At 37.9% G+C, this 19,057-nt stretch overlaps 1 protein-coding gene across 1 annotated transcript; it reads right to left on the bottom strand.

The window, feature by feature from the left end:
* Positions 1-2,149: 2,149 nt before the first annotated feature.
* On the bottom strand, positions 2,150-10,410 carry LOC121648189 (neuroepithelial cell-transforming gene 1 protein-like). The gene is made up of 12 exons (XM_041998166.1): positions 10,086-10,410; positions 8,871-8,937; positions 8,666-8,725; positions 6,688-6,795; positions 6,417-6,584; positions 6,270-6,332; positions 6,068-6,164; positions 5,907-5,983; positions 5,562-5,819; positions 5,284-5,454; positions 4,992-5,178; positions 2,150-3,089 (listed from the first exon to the last, which is right to left on the bottom strand). The coding sequence occupies exons 1-12, from the start codon at positions 10,229-10,231 to the stop codon at positions 2,758-2,760; spliced, it is 1,734 nt and encodes a 577-aa protein (XP_041854100.1). The 5' UTR covers positions 10,232-10,410; the 3' UTR covers positions 2,150-2,757.
* Positions 10,411-19,057: the final 8,647 nt, after the last annotated feature.

Below are 19,057 nucleotides of genomic sequence, written 5' to 3'. Positions count from 1 at the left end.
ACACACACACTGTTTTCATCTTGGGGAAATATTAATTAAAAGAATTGCACCTTTATTTCAGGTTTTTTCTACACTGACTCAAAATTGCATTGTCACATTGAAAGAAAGCTTTGCTGATTGGATGTTCTTTTTTTATAATGAATAGCAATGCAAAGAAGCCTTGCTGGAATTAAAGGGGACAATGCATGTGAACAATCCTCCCTCACCCTGGAATAGATCTTCTGTAATAAGTTTTTAACTCAAGAGAGAGACCTCCAGGATCCCTTTGAAAGACCTGGGAAATGCATTTCTCTTAAATCATGCACTGCAATCACTAAAAACTAAATTATATTATTCATTTAAATGCAACCAGAACTGCAACAACATTCAGAATATATGGTGGGGGCTTTGAATTCTTAAATAACTTAAGTATTGTCTAAACAGCTATGTAATTGTTACCCTTTATATGTACAGCACTGGCCTCTAGAGTTTCTTGTCCATGAAATCAAACAATTAAATGACTATTAAAATATGCATCGCCACTGCCCTTATAAAAGCACACTGATTGCCTGCAGAGCAGAAAAGACTCCCAAAGATTAGATAGAAGCAACTGCAGTCACAATTTGACCTGGACTCAAGACCCACCACTGTATGAATAGATAATATATGCAGTTATTCTTCCTGAGTTGCACAAAGGCAAGTATGAACACGAAGAGCCGCTGCACAGTCTGAAAGCTACAAAGCACAGGAGGCTTTGAGACATTGTGAAAAATTATGTTTGTCCACTGACAGTCGTTCTTATACTAGATTTATGAGCCCATACTGTGCCATAAGCATTAAAGATGACAGTTGACCCTGGCACTTCCAGACTCTATGGTTAACCCACCACGACTATCTTCCAAAGTTTTAAAAACAAAGTTGTTCACATCAGGCTTATCCTTTGAATTATAGTGGTCATTCAGAACCAGACACTTTCTCTGAGGGTCTCTTTGCTCCAGCTTGTCATTTGATCCTACCTGAACCACACCTGTTGTGACCTGAAGGAAACTACCGTTAAGTTGCTGCAAGGAGCTGCTGACCAATAAAAGCAACTGCACAAAAATTGGTTTCACATTAGGTGTTGAATGTGTAACTCTTTCCAACTGCACATGCAAACAACAAGAGCAGCAGCAAACTGCACATCCAGCAGTGTGCTGAGTTTTGAGGAAGATGATGTTAATGAGGCTGCGGTCAAGCAGCTTGTGTTTGTGACAAGTCATCAGCTAAAAATACTGCAAGTCCATCTGCTGATATTATGCAACAAACCTGTTTTTATTAGTCAAGTGACTAGTGTGGGTAAAGTTGTTATAGCAATATCAGTCTTGGATACGTTTGTTGAGCTCAAAAGATGAAGTCTGATTTACAAACTGAGAGCAACTATCTGCTGAGAGAATCACATTTCCTCTGAGCTGTCCAGGAAGTCCTTTTGATGTCATCTGTTTGACCCTCCTCAGAACAATCTGTTCTAAAAAATTCTTCTTAAGTCAGTTGTAATGGTGCCTTAACTTCTTTAAGTGCCTCATGAAATTCTTTTTTTTGTTATTTTATATGATGTCAAGAGTGATTAAGCATGCCTCCTTCAGTTATTTGAAGTGGATCAATTTTACTGTGGAAACAAAAACCAGAAAGAAGCACAACAGATATTCAGTAATAATTTACCTACATGTAAATGTTTTTTTTGTAGGTATGTAAAATATAAACTGCAGGTGCAAATTTTTCTGTAGCTTCTACTATTTAACATGTCAGGAAAAATGAAAAAGGGATTGACTGGTGGGAGATAACATTAGACAAAGCTCTTGTCAGTAAAGAAACATGGGCCAAAATCCTCACTAGGTTCAAGACAATATCTCAAACAGCTAGCTTTCTGATTGAGATATTGTCTTGAACCTAGTGAGGATTTTGGCTCCTTTTCAGAGCTTACATTTGTAATTTTGAGATAGAAAATAAAACTACTCGATAAATGTTATTTCTCAATAGAAAGAAAAATGTCAGCTTTCCCTCTGTTTGCTTCACAGGTCTACAGATAAAGGAAGTAACAGTTCAAAGTTTACTCTGGACAGTAATAGTGTGTTGCAATAAAAAGAAAAAAAAAAGAAAGAACAGTCAGTAAAACTCAGGACTAGGAGTACAAACCTTGTTTTACTTCCCCTCCCCCCTCCAACTGACAGATTTCCACTGAATACATTTACAGTAATTTGATACGGTTTCCCACGAAAAGATCTTTCTTACTTTAGCATTTGTCAGTCCTCTCGCTTATGTTTTGGTCAGTATCTTGTATCAAATGTCTGACACGTTCAGTTCGATGTCATAAAATCTGCTTCCTGTTAACAGCACCAATGTCGCAATATTTCAGTTGGCTGGTTCCTTATCTTCACACAGATAATAATTAGAAATTAACTTCACACATTTTACTGAGACAGTTTAAAAACACCAACGATTGAATAAAAATAAAGAGCTACAGTTGGTGTAAAGTTTTTTCTTTTTTTAAATTTATTTTAAAGTACACAAAGTCTGAATTCCACACACATTTAGTGGCACATAACACTTTTTTTGTAAACTAATTACACATTTTAAAGACGAAAACTTGATACACAAAACTGGACGGAAGTGATTGTGAAAGTTTTCCAGTGCAGCTAGAAAGACGGCATAATAAAGAGTGGCTGCTAGAAAATCTGCTGACAGACGAACATGATCAAACAGAACGCAGGCTAAGAATGTGTCTGAACCCTGATTCTACATCTACACTCCAGTTTCCTTCCTCTTTTGTGATCCTTGTAACTTCTGTCCCAGTCTGGTTTTGGAGAGTGTCTGAGGCCTGAGTTTATGGCCAGAGGCAGGTGGACAGTTCGCGTCTGTCTCTTCCTCACAGATCCTGGCTGAGATAACAGAGGAGCTGCGTTTTACCCGTTTGGATTCCCCTTGCTGAGCTCTGAGTGGATCCCCCTGCTGTTGGGCCATTGCGGTGCGCAGACAGTTTAGCCACTGCTGCTTGTGGTAGACATCACTGACATGCAGGGTGTGGGACTGGCAATGCAATGGATCCATGGAGCTCACACGGAAAATGTTCTTGGCTAAAAAAACAGAAAGCAAAGAAACATACAAAAATTATTTGGAAGTTCAGGCTGCATAATACAGAAACAAAGCTAAAACGACCATCAACTCTAATCCAAAAATGTCCTAAATCCCAAACTCCCCCCAGAATTAGGTGCATTTCCTTTTTATATATTATATTGCAGTTCTTCCTTCAGCAGATTTGCATGTATTGACTGGCCCACAACAGACCTCATCTGGCTCAGCAGATCTACTTTAGAGTGTCTAATGTCTCTGATGTGAATGCCCATAGCATGACATCATTATTGCTTTTTTTTAACTCATAGTCCCCTAATGAAAACTTAGGACATTGCTTGCTATGCAACAAACAGCAAATAAAGTTAGAAAGTAGCTGCTGAACATACGAAGAAATGAGCACATAATTAATTTGATATCCAAACCTCATTCCCACTTCATGGACCAACTAAAACATTTAAACAAATTCAAAATTTGACTCCAGCAGTACACTCAGAAAAGTTGGGAAATAAGAAAAAAATAGATTAATTGATGATAGGTAAGGGTGTCAGGATTGGGTATAAAAAAAGAAAAAAGAATCTCACTTGTAAATTGCAAAGGTATTTAACACAAATAACCTCAGAGCACTAAGATGGCGTGTGTGTGTGTGTGTGCTTGGCCTGCCGTTCTACAGTATAGATCTGTCTCCTATTGGAAATGTATGGAGCATCATGAACAGAAATCACAGACCAATAACAAACTTTTGAGCATCTAAAAACTTATACTCTCTAAGAAGAGATGCAGACTGCAACAATTAGTGTCCTCAGTTCCCAAACCATTCCAAATTGTAATTAAAAAGAAAGGTACACAGGAATCTGTTTTTTTCCCTTTACAGCTTGTTTATGATGTCCACAAGGAGGTAAAAAACAAAAAGTAATGTAGACAACAACTACTTGGTCCAGCCATTTCTCCAGCATACTTTACTGTGAAAAAGTATTTGTCTTTGCTTAATGTTGCTATTCTTGTTATTTTATGTAAAGTATTACTAAACATTCAGTGCTGCGCCTGTGATAAACAAAAGTCTTTGTGTGTTGAACTAAGTAAACAATCTGCTGCACACTTGTTGGGAATAAACTGGGGTTCTGCGTGTGCCATGTTCAACACTGTACACATAAAATGAGTAAAAGCAAAAGGTTATATTCAAAGAAGTAACTTCATAATACTTCATAATGCTTCATAAGAAGCAAAGTATTCAGGGTGAGGCTAGTTTTACTTTAAGATAATTTATTATCTCTCCCACACACTGCTTAGACATGTTCAGAGGTATTCAGAACCTGTTTAAAAAATACTGATGAATTAAACAGTGGGAAGGACAATGTTGATATGAGCACTACTCTATGTATACTTAACCTCTATATGTTCAACTTTGTACATGTACTGTACAACTGGTGCTCAATAAAAATAATTATTAAAAAAAAAAAAAAACAGTGGGAAGGACAAAATGAGCCTGTGGTTATAAATCACACTCAGGTACAATTTTTTATTTTTAATGTGTGGATTTTTGTTCCTTAAATTCTTTGGTCTTAAAAATGTCTGAAGAATCTTCAGGAGTCCAAGGTGAGAGCTGGACAAACTAATCCGAAGACAACAGTGTAAATTTTGACAGGCTTCTAATTTCTGCTAATATAAACCTTAGCTTAACTCACTACTACTTGAAAGACAGCTATTTTTTCTATCTAATTTACTACTAAAGGTAATCATTTTCCTTGCTTATGGTAGTGGCACAATGTAAAGCTGATGTGACAGACACAGGAAACAACACTTCTGTGTAAGCTCATGGAAAACCAGAGGAAATTTATGTTGAGTTGAGCTGTGTAATGCCATGGAAGAACAGCATTAGCTGCCTGGTGGAGTGCTGTTTAACTCACCCTTCTCTCCGTTGGTGAAGGCCCCCCTGAAGGAGCCCCCCATGCGGATCTCTCCATCCTGCAGGTCTTCCAGAGCCAGGTCACGCACCGGGATGGGCTGTCGATACACCTGGAAGCAGCTCCTGTCGTTACGCGTCACTGGTCGGGTCAGAACCAGCAGCTCAGAGAAGAGGAACACATGCAGCCTCTGAAACATCACGTTAACGGAGAATTAAACACAGGTTTAAAAAAAGATAAACATGTAGATGAAAAGTGTACAGCATGAGGATGGTAATGAAGGGGAAAAACTTACTGAACCGCTTTTAGTCCGCAGCTCACCATGACACAGCAAGGTCTTACACTCATCTATGAGAGGGTCCCGCTGCTTTTCATCCAGAAACTCAAGTTTGTCAATGTAATACTGGCACTCAGACTCTCCTTTTCTCACGTTAATATCAGACAGAATCTCCTGGATTATAGTGATCTGGACAGTGAGAAAAAGACTATTTGGCACAACACCAACAACTACATAATAAAGTCAAAATAATAGCCAGGCACCACATTAAATGATCATGAAAGTAAGCAACATACAGCTCTCTCCAGGTTGGTAACATCGGGGTGATCCGGAGGAGTGTGTCTGAGGATCTCTCGCAGCAGCAGTGGGTATTTCACCAGGCGGGAGCGTGGAATGTCCAGGAAGCTCCATAGGTCCAACTTCCTGCTGAAGGGTGACTCCAGACAGCGCTGCAGGAAGTCCTGAACCCGCCTGTCCTGTTTCTTCTGGTCCAGAAGAGCTTTGGCTGCAAGCTGGTTGCTACAGTAGTTTTTATAAGCATTTAGACCAGGTAGCTAAGAAGACAAGGAAACAAATTCATAGCTTTTAGTCCATATGCATGTAATAACTTTTATTTGTGCTGTTAAGGGTTCAATACATACCCAGTCTATTACTATCTGTCCGATCTGAGCTACTGTCCCATCAGGGCCAGTTCCCTGTGTCAGCTTTATAAGTAAGTCTGCAGACAAAACTCACAATATCAGACACAGTGGCTAAAGGCAAACCAGACTTTTCAAAGGCAGAGTAACAAGCTGCAGCTCACCCTCGTGCAGGGGAATATAAGCATCCAGGTCACCAAAAATTTGAGATAGTTCCTCCTCAGTTATGATGGAGAGCTTTAGCATCGGATCGTGGTATGCCTAAATGTTCAAAATGCAACAGTGTAATCACAAAGAAGGCTGAGAAAGAAAGCATAAATGCTTGATTTACATTTCCCCCCTAAATTTAGATGAAAGTTTTCCAACCTTTCGTGCAAGTTGAAGATCCTCAATGAGATCCTGCTCTCCCCTGTAAAGTTCATAAATTGCCTGAAAGATAAATGTTACTGTGAAGTTACTGTTTTGGTTTTCTTCAGACGCTGTTCTTGACTTTTGAAACACTGAATTACAAACCTCTTGCCGCTTGATTTCTTTGGTAGAGAAGGTGCTCTTCTGATGGATGCCCAGCGTCTCGGACCACAGCGTGCTGTTCCTGCGTTTAGTCGGGGTTGGACCTGAAGCCTTGCTGCCAGCTTTGAGAGTCATCCCTGGTGACTTGGTATCACCACGCAATGACATTGACTAAGACAAAAAAAAAAAAACATAAAATGATATCTGTACATTTAAAACAGAACAAACATTCTACTTATGTTTTGACGAAGTTTCACACCGGTTTGATGTGTACCTGCATGGTCTGGCCGAAGCGCCGCACCGCCCCATTCTTTGAAGGAGATATCAGGTTGACGAGGGAGGAAACTTTGGCCAGCGGTCGCACACGCTTGTTACTGGGTTCCTGGAAAGTAGAATAAACTTTATTCAGTTACACACTGAATGATATCAGCTGGATATTATTCTGAAAGTATATTGAATGGTATATTCCAAAATATTGATTACTGTCAAACTTAAATAATTTTAAATTTTCTTTCCTATAAAGCTCTGATTAAAATTATTCAACCCTTGTGTGCTGCGAGACCCTCTGCTGACATCAATGAAATGAAAAGCTTCAGAGAGGATCCCTGTAATGGATCGGTGACCTGTCCAGTGTACAATCTGACTCTCGTCTAGTAATGGCTGGGACAGGTGCCAGCCCCCCTGTGATCTTGCTTTGATATAAGCAGGTAAAGAGAATGGATGGATATAGAGAGGATTAAAACAAAACATAGTTTAAAGTTAACTTTTCTCTTAAAGATTTTATTTAGGACACCATAAGCAAAACCGTTTCAACCCCTAAACATTTTTGTTTAGTTTCAGATATTTATGACCACTAATAAAAGCCTCTGGTTCTTGAATATACTTCTCATGAGATTTTCCTCCAGCAGATATTCCAGGAACAATGCCTGGATCCAACCTTGATTCAACAGCTGGAAAGTAAGATAGTTTATTCACTGAGGACATCATATTTATTCTCATAAAAGTCATGGCATGTGAGAAAAACCAACAGACGTCGGGTCAAATTTACCCCCACAACAGTACAGACACGACAGTGCTTTACTGTTGGGTTTTCTTGCCATCTGTTGATCAGGAGGAAGACACACCATCTGCAAGTTGGAAGATCAGTGATTCAATCCCTGGTTTCCCTACACAACATGTCAAAATGTACTTGAACCCCAGTTTGGCTGAACCCCACATTGCCTCTGATGTCCATCAGTGTGTGAATGTGTGACAGAGAAAAAGTCCTGCTGTTTAGACTGAGAAGTGCTGTTGGAGTGTGGATGCGGCTTCTAGTTTAAAAGTGCTTTGAGTGATCAACAAAACTAGAAAAGCAGATTAACACATTTCTTTTACCATTTCATCATATAGGCTCTTCAGAGGGTCATGGCAACTCCAATTCAGTCTCATGTCTTGTAACTCTTACAAATTTATCCCCATTTTCTCTGTTTACAAGAACTTTTGTTTCCCCTCCCAGATCACCCAGCAAGTCTGTGCTGGAAATAACTCTTCCATGCCCAAGAAGATTTTGCAGCTGGAATAAAATGTTCTAACTTTTCCAGTGATATTATCAACTGTCTCCTGAAGTTCAAATGTCATAAAATAATTTCTTCTTTTACTTCTTGAATTAATCTGCTTTTGTCATCAGTTACCAAACTTAAACACCTATGTATCTGGGATTTATGATCTAGGCATTTAGACTCTAAAGAGAGATCTTAACAGCTTAATTGCATTTTGCAACTGTTTAACAGCCTTTCATATTATTACCAAACAGCTGGATTAGATTGGGGACATATTAAATACGACTTTATTCAACACACACACACACACAAAAAGCCTTTGATACGTGTAATTCAGAAAACCCTCATATAATCTTCAGGATCTTCTAATATGACTTAAACTGTATGTTATTATAACAAACAATACCTGACATATAATAAGAGGACTGCTGCTTAACTGTGTAAGGAAATCGTGAAGCTAACTTTTACTAATTTTTTGTCTTTTGCATCAAAGTGAAAATGCAAGTTGCAGGGATGTTCTGTCACCATATTTCACCCAGACAGCGGTTCAGCCAATCTAAGGGATAGCAGGATTATCCTGAGCTCATAACACATGAGAACACTTGAGGCTGTCTGCAGTGAGAACCTGAATCATGCAAAGGGATTAAAACTTACAGTGAGGATACATTCACGGGTGCTCACCACACCTGCAACATAATGAGGAGAGTGTCTCACCTTGAGGTCAAAACTGGACAGACTGACGGAGTCATCCTCCTTCTCTTTGCGCTTTCTTTTCTGCAGAAACATAAAAAAAAATATTTGGTTATGTTAAAAACTGATCAATATTTGCACAAGAGATCTGCAGTGAGATCTGTTCTATATTTGATGCTAACAGCTCAGAAAACACTGCTGCACTCCACATCTCAAGGCAGTTACTTACTAGACTGAAGTCCCACGGAGTCCCTGGAGTGAGGAACGTAAAGGAGCTGCCTCTCTGCAGTGGAGGTCTACAACAAATGAGATAAATCATTCTTTGTACTTATGCATTGGAAAAAAGAAGGTTTAACTTAACACCATCACAAACTTGGTAGCTTGTTTCAGCTAAGCTGCCATGAAAGCTGAAGTTAAATTATTAAGACAGTCTGTGAGAGCTTACAGCAGTAATATTAGTGCTGGTTTTAAAGCATTTTCCTCCAAGTTATGTCCCATACTGTTTCAAATATGACAGATGAACTAGAAAGGCTGAGAGATTTAAATATTTAATTTCATATAAGGAGCTGTACTGCTCTCCAACAGAAGTAACAAAGAAAGACAATAATTCTGAAGAAAAACAGTGAAGCTACAGAGTGTCATGACACCCAATGGGTGCTGTCAAGGCCAGCTGATCACATTTATACAATCTCATATTTGTGCTCATCACATGAGGGTATGAGTGCATTCAGTACTGGTAATGTGACACTTATCGGCTACATCAGGGAATAAGATGTAACATGTCAACATGGGGGCAGCATGTCAACTGCAAACTCCAGCATAACATGGGCCACTATAATACTCAACGTACACATGCTGGGAATACATCAATATAGCTATAGTTTATACAAATATATAAATAAATTTATTGGTCATTCATATCTGTTTCCTTTGTTGCAAATCTGGAAGTGTAAATTTAACTGATGTGCACATTCGAAAAACAGATATACCCCCCTAAAGCTAAAGATTTTTGTAATTTTGCTCAGCTAAAACCCATTCACACTTTGTTTACATTTTTAAGCCTAAATGATTCATGTCAAATATGCTCAACATATTAAACAATGATGAAAAACAAACCTTACCTTAAAATAAATTTTACTTTCATTTTCAAATACACTTGTAGTTAGTCATGAGACGTCTTTATAGTTAGACATTTGTATATTTTACACTTAAGTTACTCCTTCAGACCACAGGCTGGTGTTACATTGTAAACATACTAAATCGATAAATGTTATATTACCTAAAACTATACTTTCCGAGGCACACCTTAACGCCCCATTTACCAGTGCTAGCCCTGCTCGTCGCTGTCTACTAAATTATTTTCTCAGATTAAAGTTGTTTCCCTCCCATTGTATCCAAAGTGCTATCAAATGTCGAAATATGACTTAGTCCAATTTTTACGTACTTTTTGGAGTTGTTTATACGCAGTCTTTGAGGAGAAGACTCTGTAGCGCTGATGATACTGGTCGTAGAGATCCTTGATGACGTCCTGCGTAGTTTCTGCTTAGTGCTTTCCACCATTACTCCGCTAACTTCTCCGTTTTCGTCCATTTTGTGACACTCTTTTGTCAAAATCACTGTTAACGAGATGTTCTTACGACTGAACGGACAATAGGCTCAGTCCACGCGTTTAAAAACTGGCCTGATGTATACAAAGAAAACAGAAGATCGATGACAACAGCACACATACCACGGCGGAAGTTTGAATATGGCGGATTATTAGAAATGGACCAATCAAGAAGGAACTCAGAGATCCGCTGCTAAGATACTAGAAGATGGGAGGAGCCTATCCATGAAAGAAGTAGAGCGCTTGAATTAGAAGTTGCAAAAAGAGTTAATATATAAATAGATAGATAAAAAAAAGAAAAAAAGAAAAAAAAAAAAAAAAAAAAAACGGGACTCAGAGGGAAATATCATAATCCCCCACATTAAACATGTTAATCCTTATTTTTGCCCATTTTCATATGAGGATCTGACAAACGTCAAATGTTAATCAACTTAGAAAACCCAGACAATAAAACAAAAGGCCACTAGAAACACCCCAAGAGTGCAGACTTCCACCAATAAGCCATTGTATATTTTGCCAATGATTGTGGGCTTTTTTTTTTTTTTTTTTGAGTTAGAAGCTTTTGAGGCCAAATTATCCCAGTCTCCCCATCTCCACCCAATCTAACCGCTTGTTCCTTATTCCATTTCTGAGATTTCCTAAAAAAAAAAAAAAAAAAAATCAAACATAACTTTTTGATTTATGTTGCTAACAGACAGACAAACCAAAGATGTCAAATACTTGTCAGTCTATTAATTGAGTTGTGAAACTGGTAAAAAACAAACCAAACAAACAAAAAAAACGGACATGTTCCTATTTACTGACATTTTACAGAACAAAATATTTATCTAAATAATCTAAAACATAGTTTAATATTATTACAAGCACTGAGCGGTTTCTGCTGAACAAAGTGGAATAAAATGCAGGCCTAATAGCGAATGAATGGATGTAATTACATCACCTGCTCCAAACAGAAACAAATCCACACATCCATCTATTTTCTATACACACTTGTTACGATGCAGGGTTGCAGTGATAAAAACAAATTATTTGCATAATTTATATTATGTGTTTTTTAATGCTGTTTCTATCTTTGCACTATTTTTCTTGGCTGCTTTTCTTCTGTAGTTTACATATTTCACATTTGTTCTTTGAATCTTGCAACTTCCTTTATATATTAAAGCCCTTGACTGCAGATAAATTCCATGTATCCTTGAGGTTCATCTGAGTGTTTCTGAGCTCTGCAGAATTCACTGTTTTGGACTGTTGGCTGACAAGCTAACATATTTAGCCCTGACTGTCAGGTTTAGAAGCTAACTTGACTTTTTCCTGACAGATATTAACGGCAGTAGGTTAAAAAAAAAAAAAAAAAGAAAAAAAAAAGAAGAAGAATTTTAATTTATAATCTCAAAATTAAATCAAGTATTTCATCTATAACTTTGTTAATTCCATGCTATTGCTATCCAAATATAATATTCATAGACTATTTTTAAGTTGGTTAAAAAAAGAAGAAAAAAAGGAAAGACTGGATCAAAGAAGTGCTGTCAGCGCTTTCCTCCATTTCTAGACTTTTCCTGTATACAAAAAGCAATCTTTTCACTTGCAGCTGTGATTCAAGGTTAAGTTTTAGGTACCCTGTTGACATTTATGAATTTCCAGAGGATCTGATAATCAGTCAAACAATAAATCAACTTGATGAGATCCCTGAACCTTGCAACCCTGTTTTTCATGAGCACATCATCACTTCAGCTTGATCACATTTCCACTTTATTACAGCATGCCTGTCATGTTAACGTGCTTACAGCATAGAGTCCAGGTGAAGAGGGCTTTTACATGGTCCCTATTGGACAAGAAGACAGACCTTCAGGCTCTTCAGAAGAAGCCTTGATTAAAACAAAAAATATGGACTGTTGGTAAACACTGAAATGCAGGTAACTCCATAACAGGGAGGGGTTTTCCCTCAGCACAATGAATATCAAATTACCATAATACACTTCTGGTTCACTGGAGTCTGTGTCTAAAGATTAATACTATCTGACAAATGCTGAACTGTAAGGTGGTCATGTGAATATAACAATAAACTTTCAAAAACTTACCAAATAAGATTGCTAAATGTGTGCCGTATCTGTGCTTTATCTTTATAATACTCTTTTTATTTTTCCCTCTCCTTTGCCTTTAAAATGAGTCATTTTCAGTGTTTATTGGGTAAATAAAAGCGTGAGAATTCAAACTTTTAGAAGTAAAAGCAAAATTTGCTCCATCTTTTAGACATAAATTCCCAACCTTTTGTTGTCTGAGATGGCCAGTTTTTGAGACAAGAAACCTGTAAAGATGAACTCCAAAACAAATAAAAGGCATGCAGATAACTGAAACAGAGAAGACATGTAATCATACAGGAGGTTCTTTTTATTTAAGACTTTGTACAGGTTCTGTAAAAATGCCACAACAAGAACCTGGATATAATAACACACTTCTTATCGTCTCAAATAGGGGCTAATTTCAGTATTTTAAACTAAACATGAACAGCAACTTTGTATTTTTAGATGAATACAGAGGAAAGCGAACAAAATCTGTAAAACACGTTTAAATGAAAAGAGCATTGTGAAAACAATTGAGAAACATTTTGTTGTAATTCTATGATTCTGACTTTAGATGCTTAAGATATGTAAAAAAAAAAGTTGAATTACTGAGAAATGTCTTGAGTTGAGACAAAAGTAGGGAAAAGACAACAAGAAACAGCTGTAAGAACTTAGTGAAAAAGCAGGAGCGAGCAGTAATTTATACAAATGTGACATATTTTAAGGCATCAGTTTACTCATGTACAGAGTCTGTACATGCTGGTAGTCCACCTCCCAGAACACTGATTTCATGTGGTGCTAGAAACTGGGAACAAACATCTACGCCACCAAATGAAATCAGTTTCTGAGTGCAGTTCTTTAAAACAACAAATTAAAACCTGCAGCATGACACAATAAATGGAGCAAGATAAGCTACTAACATTGTGTAATATGGAATTATAAGATGCATAAAGCTAGGTGAAGGCAGGTTATGAATTTGGGGGTGGGTGCTTATTTAGCAAGCTGCAGTCAAACCACCCCCCGAGTAGTGAAAAAGGGGTAGTAATACTTCTACTACTACTACTACTACTACCACTGCTAGGACTGGGCGATATGAACCAAATCTTATATCTCGATGTTTTTTACCTGAATCACGATATACGGTATATATCTCGATATATTTTTTTTTGTCAAGTAACCAAAAAAAATAGTTCTAAAAAATCTCAATATATTGCCCAGCCCTAACTACTACTACTACTACTACTACTACTACTAATAATAATATATTTTTATAATTTATTTATTATAATTAATTTATTTGTTGGCACCTTTCTTGACACTCAAGGTCACTGTACAAATAAAAACAAGGCACAATATATAGTAAATAATAAAAGATAAATAACACTTTGTAAATAATGACAAAGCAATTAAAAAAGGAATAAATATCAAAACCAGAATCAACTGATTAAGATACTGTTCAGGCTTGCCTGGACAAGTGGCTCTTTAGCGGTGACTTAACGTGTGGCAGTGAAGTTATTTTGCGAAGATTGTGGGTGGGGTAGTGAAATCCACAGCTGTGGGGCAGAGTCGCTGAATGGACAGTGTACAGAAGAGAGTCAAGTCGAGAGGTGACTAGATTGTGAACCAGTATGGCAGCAGTGTGAGGTGTGAGGGAGGGACGTAGATGCTTGATGCTCTGGAGATGAAAGCAAGTTGATTGGATTATGTTATTGATATGGGAAGTGAAGGAGAGTGTGCTATCCAGGATGACACCCAGGCTCTCAACCTGAGGGTAGGGAGAGATAGATGAATTGACAATGGATGACAGTGTTAACAGTGAAACTTGTGAAGCTCAAAGGGACATGATTGAAAAGACCAAATCAACAAGGCTTGAAAGGAATTCTTGGGTTTTTCCCAGTACTCCACCTGGTTGGGACACCATCCTTCTGCTACAGCACAAAATAATCAACATGAAAATCAGATTAACTTTAAACTTCAGGATGAGACCAAAAATGAAACTTGATCAGTTATTTTGAACCTAGGTTGTATTGGTGTTTGCACCTCAACATATTTACTAAACATGACCCCATGAAAACTGGATGAAGCATTTTGGTGCTTTTGTTCATGTCTATGTTGCCTTTTGTCTACGATCTACAGACTATTTAACCAGCAGCATAAAATCTGATACTGGGAAAACCCATCAACCTGACCCTGTCTGAAGTAAAAAGAAGAACAACACCTCTACACTTCACTTCACACCTGTGCATTTAATGAGAGTGATCATTACTCATTGTCTGTTTGCTGAATTAAGCAAGGATTAAGATGCATTAAACAGAATGGGATTGCTTAAGTTAAACATACATAACAGAGCCCGAGCCTAGTCCTCCCTTGTTATTCTCTTTTAATCATATTTCAGTGGAAGCAAAAAAACAGGGTCTTTATTTGTAAATTTGGACAGGACAAGCTTAGCTATTTTAGTCATTCCTCTGTGATGGTCATCTTGAAATCCCAGTTTGATGGTAAGGAGTATAGGACTGTGTCTATATGGCTTACTTTCCCACAGTGGTATACTATATGTGTAGACATCACAGCGGTGTTGTAGTTAGCCACCTTAAATGATCAAATCTCAGCTTTTCAGTTTGGAGTCTGTATGTTCTCCCCGTACCTGTGGTGCTTTTTTCTCAGCCTTTGACAGCTGGGATAAGTTTGTGTCTCAGAACAGGATAAAGCAGTACAAAAGATGAATGAATAATAAACATATCATAGTCTACAGATTTTTAATATACTACTTTTTGTTTTTGTCTTAATTGCTGTTTACTTCCTGTTTAATTTAACAGAGATTTTTCTCTTGTACATTCTGTGTAGTTTTGCCTCCTTGTTTCACACCTTGGTTCATTTATTGTTTGCAGTTCAACTCCACTCTCTTCTTCAGCATGCTAGTAGGTTTCTTTTGCATAATGGCAGATTATCTTTGTCCCTGTGTGGTTTACTCTAGTTTAGTTTGGTCTTGAATCTGTTTTTCTTAAATTTTTTTAAGTGTATAAACTAAGAGCATATGGCACTGCAGAATTTGCCCATGTCAAAAATTGGACACTGGGAGTAGCCTTCCATGTTTACCTATTTCCAGTCCATGTTATGCGTTGCCTACTGGATTATGAAAGAATAAGCAACAAACCAGGAGCAAAAAGACAATAATAACCACTGTTTCTATGTCAAAGTAAAAACCCAGGATTTATATAGAGTACACAAAGTAGATATAGTATTCATTGAGAGAGTTTGAGAATAGTGGATTTTACAGCCTTAGGCTTTGTTTACAGTCCTTTTTTTAAAGCTAAGTTGATCCTGCTGGTGGCTTGAATTAATAAGCTCTGACCTTCCTTAAAAGAGTGAATGAGGAAAAGCAGTTGATATTTTTTTTTTAAAAGACAGATCTGATAAGAACAAGGACAAACTTGGTCAGAAGCAGGGTGGACACTTGGCAACTGCCCCCCTCTTGGCCAGCAGGACAGGGATGAATGCTCCATTCAGAGTTGTTTATGAGGTTAAATTCTGGTCCCAACAGGCATTAGTCACTGATGACTGATGGTTGAAAATTTTGATTAAACATGACAGAAAAATTATACATATTTATATGATATGATTACTTAATAACATATATGCCATAGAAAAAAACAGAAAAAAATAAGGAGAAGAACAACAAGCAGGTGCATCAGGTTTAGTAATATTGCATCCACTGCAGGAGCTGTGAGTCATGTTTGCTCACAAATGGCTTAATTTAAACAGGAGCTGAAATGGGTGAAGGTTTACCATGTGACAAGCAGTTCATCATATCTCCTCTTCCTCTTCCTTCCCACTGTGCTCTTTGACCACCTTCCACTGATTAAATGTGTCAACAAGCACACACACACAAATAAGCAGAAAAAAAAACCAAATGCTATATCACAAAAAAAAGTTAAGAAAGGAAAATAAATCCTACCGTCCTTTGTGTTTCATTGTAAATGCTCTGGCTTACCAAATAACATGGTGACACAGCTAAATTACATTTGTGGCCCCATGTGGGATCTTCAGCAATAGTAGTCATCAATTTGTCTCTCATCTCTCCAATATGTGTCATCAAAGCAGGAGTGAGTCAGTAGGTCAGGAGTAGGCTCATGCAAGGGGAGCAGGAAATGAAGCTCTTACTGAAAGTGGTGAGCCTCCACAGACAGCTTCTGGACCTCATTGGCACTTAAACTCTCCAGCATGCTTAAGTGAGTTTACACATGGGGTAAGGAGAGAAATGATTCATTTAATATGTGGAAACATGTTAGACTGACAGCGAGGAAGAGATGTGAACACAGATGGCTCACTGACCAACCAAAGAGGAGCTACTTCAAAAGATCTTCTTCCACTATATTTGTGCAAGTGACATGCAGATACAAGCTATCATCAAAAAGATCCTGCTCACAAATCAACACCTTGATCCTTTTTGTTTTCCAAAGAAAACTTAATGTTGAAAAGTTTTAGTTTTAGAGCTTTATAGAAGGATTTCACCTGATACCTCTCTAGACAGTAACCGGTGTTCTCTCCAGTTTTAATTAGCAGTTAGCTGAAGCTTCTCATCTGACTCACAGGAAGACAGCAAATATTATTAATGTGTAACTATTACTGGTCCTGACTACATGATTGCAGCTGGGATAAAACCTTTGAAGGACCAAAACTGCCAAAATAAAATATAAAAATGACTCAGTAAACAAATTTATATGGCAATAAATTATATATATATATATATAAACTTTAAAAACATGATAATAATGTTTTTTCATTTAGAAACCTATAAAACATGACATAAATTTATATTTCTTTTAGTCACTTTTAGCTGTTTTAATTGAACTTTGTGTTAATATTCTTACTTATTTACTTTTCCATGCCATTTTCAACTCAATTTCTGTCTTTATTTAGTGATTTAAACATGTTTTATCCTCATTTATTTTCATTCCTATATTTATTTCTGGATTATTTCCCTTTTACATCCACAAAAATCCACAAAATTAATTATTTCTGTATTTTATTTTCAGCTAACATTTTATTTATTTATTTTTATTTATTTACTGACTTATTTACTGACTTTTATTCACAGTCATATTTACATCTTCATTATTTTTTACAATCTTGCATTTTCTTCCTCTATTTATTTCTCTGTCTCCTTTTTACATTTCTGGATGCATTTCTTCGTCATTATGTAAATGATGGGGGCGGCCTTTAAATGCATGTCTTGGGGGCAGATTGTTTGTCAATCAACACTGAGCAGGTCACAGCAGAGTTGTCGAGTTGGCTTGTTATAAGCGACGATGGGCTTGTTTTTCTGTAAAGTTGCTTAGAAATATATAGTAATAAGTCTGAAACATGTGCTCATCATGCAGCATGTTGGCACACACACACAAAATAACCCAACCCTTCTCCATGAGGCTTTTGAGTTTCACTGTCTCATAACATGAGGAGGAGACAGTTTTTTTGTTTTTGTTTGTATTGTTTTGGGTTTTACCCCAGGTCTTTTTGAAATGAGTCATGTATAAGGAGCCAAGCTGCTTCTTGAGCCATTTTTTTACTTCTGTATTTGTAATTTTGGCAGTTTTGGTCCTCCATAAGCACCCCCTTGAATTAGGATAAAGCAGGTATAGAAGATTGATGGTCAGACTGATACTTCAAAGCAGTGACAGATTGGTGTAATGTGAATATGTGGATCAGATACGTAATAAGACTCCGGAAAGCCTGCCAGATGGTAGAAACTCATCCCTGGCTGTATTAGAAAATATAACCCTGATAACTAGTAAATCTACCTCTCTGTCCATTACAGTCTATGTACTAAACACAAGCAAATGGCAACCATGAAGAAGCCACAAGGAAAGCTGCCACAGCCAAATATCTGTAACAAGTAAGACAGGTCCTGAGAAATCAGCTCAATGACTAGAACAACATCCGGGCAATAAACAGCTATGCCCTGCCAGTGATCAGATACCTGCTCGGATAAACAGCTGGTCAAAGGAGGAAGTTCAGACCACAGATGCTCACACAGATGTGAGCCCAAATCCAGTGTCCAGAGACTATACGTTAAGCACGAGGATGAGGTTGAGGACTAGTATCAGGACCACTATCCAAGATGAAACATCCAAGCTCCATGAAAGCATCGGGAATATGGCCCCAAGGGGTGAAGCACTGAGTGAGTGTCTCAAGCAATGGAACCTAGAGGAAAATGAAATGGAAGAACCATCATGGGAGGACAGCCCCTGCATGGGATGTAACACCAACAGATAGCTGAAGTTGTGGATATGAACATATGTCCTACCAATGGCTAAAGACGGTTGGACTGAAGGACAGCACAGAGGCGCTAATCATGGCAGCACAGCAGCAAGCCCCAAATATCAGGGCGAGGTCCAGATCTACAAAACCAGGCAGGACCCCAGGTGCAGGCTGTGCAAAGAGGCTCCTGAAACAATCCAGCACCTCACTTTAGGGAGCAAGATACTGGCAGGCAAAAAATATACCATAATATACCAAAATACGCCATAACCACATAGCTGGCCCCTAGGTCACAATGAGCAACACCTCCCAAGGTGGTGGAGAATGAGAGGGCTAAGATCCTGTGGGACCTCCAGATACAGATCGACAAAATGGTGGTGGCCAACCAACCGGACATTGAGGTCCAGTACCAGTGGTCATCGGAGCACTGGGGGCCGTGTCCCCCCACACTAGAGATGTGGCTCCAACAGATACATGGAGAAACATCAGACATCT

The sequence above is a fragment of the Melanotaenia boesemani genome, chromosome 10 (assembly GCF_017639745.1).
Source record: "Melanotaenia boesemani isolate fMelBoe1 chromosome 10, fMelBoe1.pri, whole genome shotgun sequence".
NCBI classification, from domain to species: domain Eukaryota; kingdom Metazoa; phylum Chordata; class Actinopteri; order Atheriniformes; family Melanotaeniidae; genus Melanotaenia; species Melanotaenia boesemani.
Note: the sequence above shows the minus strand (reverse complement) of the source record. Positions and strands in the feature narration are given on the sequence as shown.

Excerpts from the sequence above, each read along its gene's own strand:
- LOC121648189 (XM_041998166.1), bottom strand. The coding sequence starts at position 10,231 with ATGGACGAAAACGGAGAAGTTAGCGGAGTAATGGTGGAAAGCACTAAG. Across the intron at positions 6,796-8,665 it reads TGTCCAGTTTTGACCTCAAG|GAACCCAGTAACAAGCGTGT; the intron begins GTGAGACACTCT and ends TCTACTTTCCAG. Across the intron at positions 5,984-6,067 it reads TTATATTCCCCTGCACGAGG|ACTTACTTATAAAGCTGACA; the intron begins GTGAGCTGCAGC and ends TTTTGTCTGCAG.